The 4,433-nt window shown below is 37.7% G+C and overlaps 1 protein-coding gene across 1 annotated transcript in view; it reads right to left on the bottom strand.

The window, feature by feature from the left end:
* ERI1 (exoribonuclease 1) overlaps positions 1-4,433 on the bottom strand; it is a 31,111-nt gene that overhangs the window by 10,092 nt on the left and 16,586 nt on the right. Inside the window, exons 4-5 of the mRNA XM_003797661.3 lie at positions 3,929-4,012; positions 1,959-2,068 (exon numbers count right to left, since the gene is read on the bottom strand). Coding sequence (XP_003797709.1) covers positions 1,959-2,068; positions 3,929-4,012 — 194 coding nt within the window. The remainder of the gene's footprint in view (positions 1-1,958; positions 2,069-3,928; positions 4,013-4,433) is intronic.

Raw genomic sequence — 4,433 nt, 5'->3', positions numbered from 1 at the left:
TGTAGTTAAGAAGGACATATATAGATCATATGTGGGTTTTTTTCATCAAGGGGAGTCTGAATAATAGCCATAGAAATTATATCCTTTGGCAGGAAATAAAAAAGCCTTCAACTGAGCTACTATACTGGCAACAGAATACTGTCCTATATTTTCTTATAATGCTTTCAATTGTATTATAAGAAAATTAAAAATAAGTGTCTATTGGGATCCTATCACTTCTGTGCACTTTTAACATCCTGTAAGGCAACCTCCACCTATCCTAAGCTACTTGTCATATCATTTCTGGAGGTTATCGATTGTTTTTGTTGGTGCTCAGGTTATAAAATTACCCAGGTTTTGAATGATCTGTTCTAGAAAGTAAGGTTTCTACAGAATTTTATGTACCATATTCCGACAGAAACACAGTTCCTATACTTTAGCAGGAACATTGCTCCTTCATGTTTAAAATCAGGCTCATGCCTATAATTCTAGCACTCTGAGAGGCTGGGGTTGGGGGATCCCTTGGGCTCAGGAGCTCAAGAGTTACCGGAGCAACAGTAAGATCCCATCTCTATTAAAAAAAAAATAGAAAAATCAGCTGGGTGTTGTGGTAGGTACCTGTAGTCCCAGCTAATTGACAGCTGAGGCAGGAGAGTCACTTGAAACCAGGAGTTTGAGGTTGCTGTGTGCTAGGCTGACATCATGGTATTCTAGCTTGGGCAACAGAGTGAGATATTATCTCAAAACAAACAAACAAACAAACAAACAAAAAACTTTCTAACGAGGTCCATCATCATTTTTCAAGCTTCTACCTTCAAAGACAATTATGATGTGATGACATTCAAAGCTCTTTACCCTACCACAGTGGTGAAGTCTCAGCCTTAGGATACAAACTGTCCATAGCTTGAAAAGAAGCTGATTAGGATTTTCTTCCTTAACCTTATGGCACTATGGTCTAGAGCTGCCCTGGTATAATGTCTATAATCCTCATTTTAATCTTGCTGATATTCCCATTCAACCCTTCATTTAACAAATGCTTTTTGAGCATACATTTTGAGCTCAGCACTGCCAATAAGCACATGGAAAACTACCAGGTAGCAAAAGTCCTTACTCTGAAAGGATTTTTAATTTTCTTGCAAAAATAAATACATGAAGATTAGATATCAGAACATATGGTTACATGTGAACATAAATGGTACATATCATATAGGCCAGCGGTTCTCAACCTGTGGGTTGTGACCCACATAAACTGTATTAAAGGGCCACGGCATTAAGGAGATTAAGAACCACTGATATAGCTAAAAGATTTCAACATGAGAAAAAAGATCAATGTGAGTTGGCATGTACGATAAAACAAAAGGTGGGCTTTGGGTAATGGTAAGAAAGTACTCAAGAGAGGGAATCTTTCATTTGAGAGGGAAGTGTAAATAACTCAGAGAAAAGGTAAAGCCTGTGAATTCCTGGGCCAGCCTGACCACAGTGAAGAGGAATAATGGCAGGAAAGCAGGTTGGAGGGGCAGGGGGTGAAATGAGGGAGCCCTCAATGCCAAGCTGAAGTGTTCAGGTGTTTCTGAGCAAGGAGATGTCATGATAAAAACAGTGCTTTAGGAAAGTCATTTTAGTTTTACACATTAAATTTGTTTTTCTCTAGTTCTGGAATCAACTGTTGTCACTGCTTTCCTTTCTCTTTCAACTCTAGGATTCAAAATTTAAGTAGGAATACAAAATGTGAAAAGGGGCGGCGCCTGTGGCTGAAAGGAGTAGGACGCTGGCCCCATATGCCAGAGGTGGAGGGTTCAATCCCAGCCCTGGCCAAAAACTGCAAAAAAACAAAAAGAAAATGTGAAAGGAAAAATACTATCCCCTGCAGGAGGACTCTAGGACCTTTAATAAATAACATGCTGTGGTTATTCTAAAAGTTAAATGAATATGGATCTTTAATCTTAAAAGGTATATAAATTATTTTTCTAAATACTTACCCATCTGTTAATATGCAGTATTTATACTTTGTTCCTAACTCCTTCAATTTCATCCAGTCAATCACTTTTTTTAGTACCTGAGGGAAGGTATCAGCTCTGTCTACCTGATCCTGAGGATAGAAAAGTAAAATACATAAAAATCACAATTGTAGTTACATGTAATCCTACAAAATACCCAGACATAAGTTGGAGGAAAACAGTATGAGAAAGACTTATTTCTGATGTTTTAAACTCATGGTTTCCTTGGTTTAGATCCACCTAAAGCTTCATTTTTTAAGATAATTAAATTTACAGCATAAGAAATGCTTTCTTTTCTTTCTTTCTTTTTTTCTTTAAGAGACAGAGTGTCACTTTGTCACCCTCGGTAGAGTACTGTAGCATCACAGCTCACAGCAACCTCCAGCTCTTGGGCTTAGCTGATTCTCTTGCCTCCTGAGTAGCTAGGACTACAGGCACCGGCCACAAGTCCTGACTATTTTTTTGTTGCAGTTTGGCTAGGGCTGGGTTCAAACTCACTACCCTTGGTATATGGGGCTGGCACCCTGTTCACCGAGCCACAGGCATCACCCAAGAAATGCTTTCAACTAAAGTACATAATCCTCCCAAAATTAAGATTTCAGATCATCTCTAGCAGTTTTCTTTTTACAGATCTCAACTTAGAGGGTTAGGGACTCTACAGAATAGAGAAAAGGGAAAACTCTTCTAATCTGAAAGCCACAGCCCCTCAGTGGTTTTTCTATCTCAAGTCTCACACCTTTCCCCACACCGCACTACACACTGCTGCCAGAGTGACTTCCTGAAATGTACATATAAACCTCATCCATTGCATTATTCCCCTATTAGAGTACTTCACTTTCCAGGGCGTTCCGGATAAAGATATACAAGACCCTTCATGATGGGGCTTGGCTCTGCCTCTCTACTATTGTCTTACAGCCCAGACGCATGTGAACCATCCTGAACAACTTATAGTCCTGCTGTTTCACACCTGTTTCTTCTCTTCCTACTTACCTACCATAACTCAAATTTTAGCAACTTGAAGAAGCTTTTTCCAGGACAGCCCTCCATTCCCTCAGTCACCTATGGAAGCCCTTTTCATGGATGCTCACAATACCCTGACAAAAGACTCACTTGTCAGTCTTTCTAACCATACTCTGACCACTGGTATAGTCTGTCTATCCTCCTCACGCTCAGACCATAAGTGAGCTGAGCACAGAGATTGATTTGACGGTCTTTGTATCCCTAGCACTTCAGCATATATTACAGTAAGCACTCAAATTTGAGTAGAGTGAATGAATAAAGAAACTAAATAAATGAACAAAAAGCCTACCACATGAGAATATAATGGTATTCTAAGGTATTCCAAGGCTACGGTAGGAGGAAGGGCAAATGGCAAGATCTCACCTCACGTGCACAATGTGAGGGTATTGGCACGCCAGCATGTTGAGGATGAAGGGCTCGGCTACGACTTGAACTCTACCTTACAACTGAAAACAGTGTAACCTAATTTGTACCCTCATATTAATTTGGGGGGAAAAAAGGAAGACAACCCAAAATCAAAGACCTAAAAAAGCAAGTTATATACAGGATGGACATAAAGTTCATGTGCAATTTACTATGTTAAACTATTTTAAATTGCACACGAACTTTATGTCCACCCTGTATAAAATCAGATTGTAAATAGCTCGATTCTAAAACTTATTTCCAAGTTCAGTATGATAACAGTTTGCTAATGTTTCATTTTACAAATGAAATCCTTAAGATTGTTACAACTCCTTAAAAGGCTGAAAAGAATGTTACAGGTGTAAAATATGCTTTTATATTTTTTAAATATTAGACTGAGAGATCCTTACCAAATAAGGAAAATATTGCATTAACTTAAATTAGACAATAATTTTTTAAAACTATTAAAAACAATCTCAAATTTCAAAATCTCTTCCAAGCTCTAGAGAAAATAAAAAACAAATTTTAACCTGAGTAATTCCCGTAAGACTGATGCAGAAATCAGAAAGTTGTGTGTTAATCTCCGGTCTTACGTACTGCTGAAACGTATCTTCCTGCAAGGGAAGAACAGGAAGTTAGAGTACTTTACATAACCCAAGATACATGATACATCACAACTGTGGTCACACCAGTTTACAGTACTCATGGCACAGACCCATCTCAAGTTTTTAAGCATAAATTCCCCACCCTCCAATCCTCTCTAATTTTAAAACTTAAAAAAAAGTCTTACAATTTTAAACATTTTAAGATAAAGCAAATGTCTAAAAGCAAGCCTTCAACCCAAAATTTACATAAACATTCCCAAGCAACAAAAAGTTGGTGACTTTATTTATAATATTTTAAAACTATAAAGCGTATTAATGCACCTCTTTCAAGATCCTAAGAGTTTTTAAAATAAATTCCTTTAAAGAAATGCCAGTCTTCAGTTATAATAAATTAGCTCTAAGTAACTGCTTTCTCATTTACTCCAGGATA

Source organism: Otolemur garnettii, unplaced genomic scaffold, assembly GCF_000181295.1.
Source record: "Otolemur garnettii isolate 467f Iridium unplaced genomic scaffold, OtoGar3 scaffold00121, whole genome shotgun sequence".
Classification (NCBI taxonomy): Eukaryota; Metazoa; Chordata; class Mammalia; order Primates; family Galagidae; genus Otolemur; species Otolemur garnettii.
The sequence above is the reverse complement of the archived record's forward strand: the minus strand, read 5'-3'. Positions and strand labels throughout refer to the sequence as shown.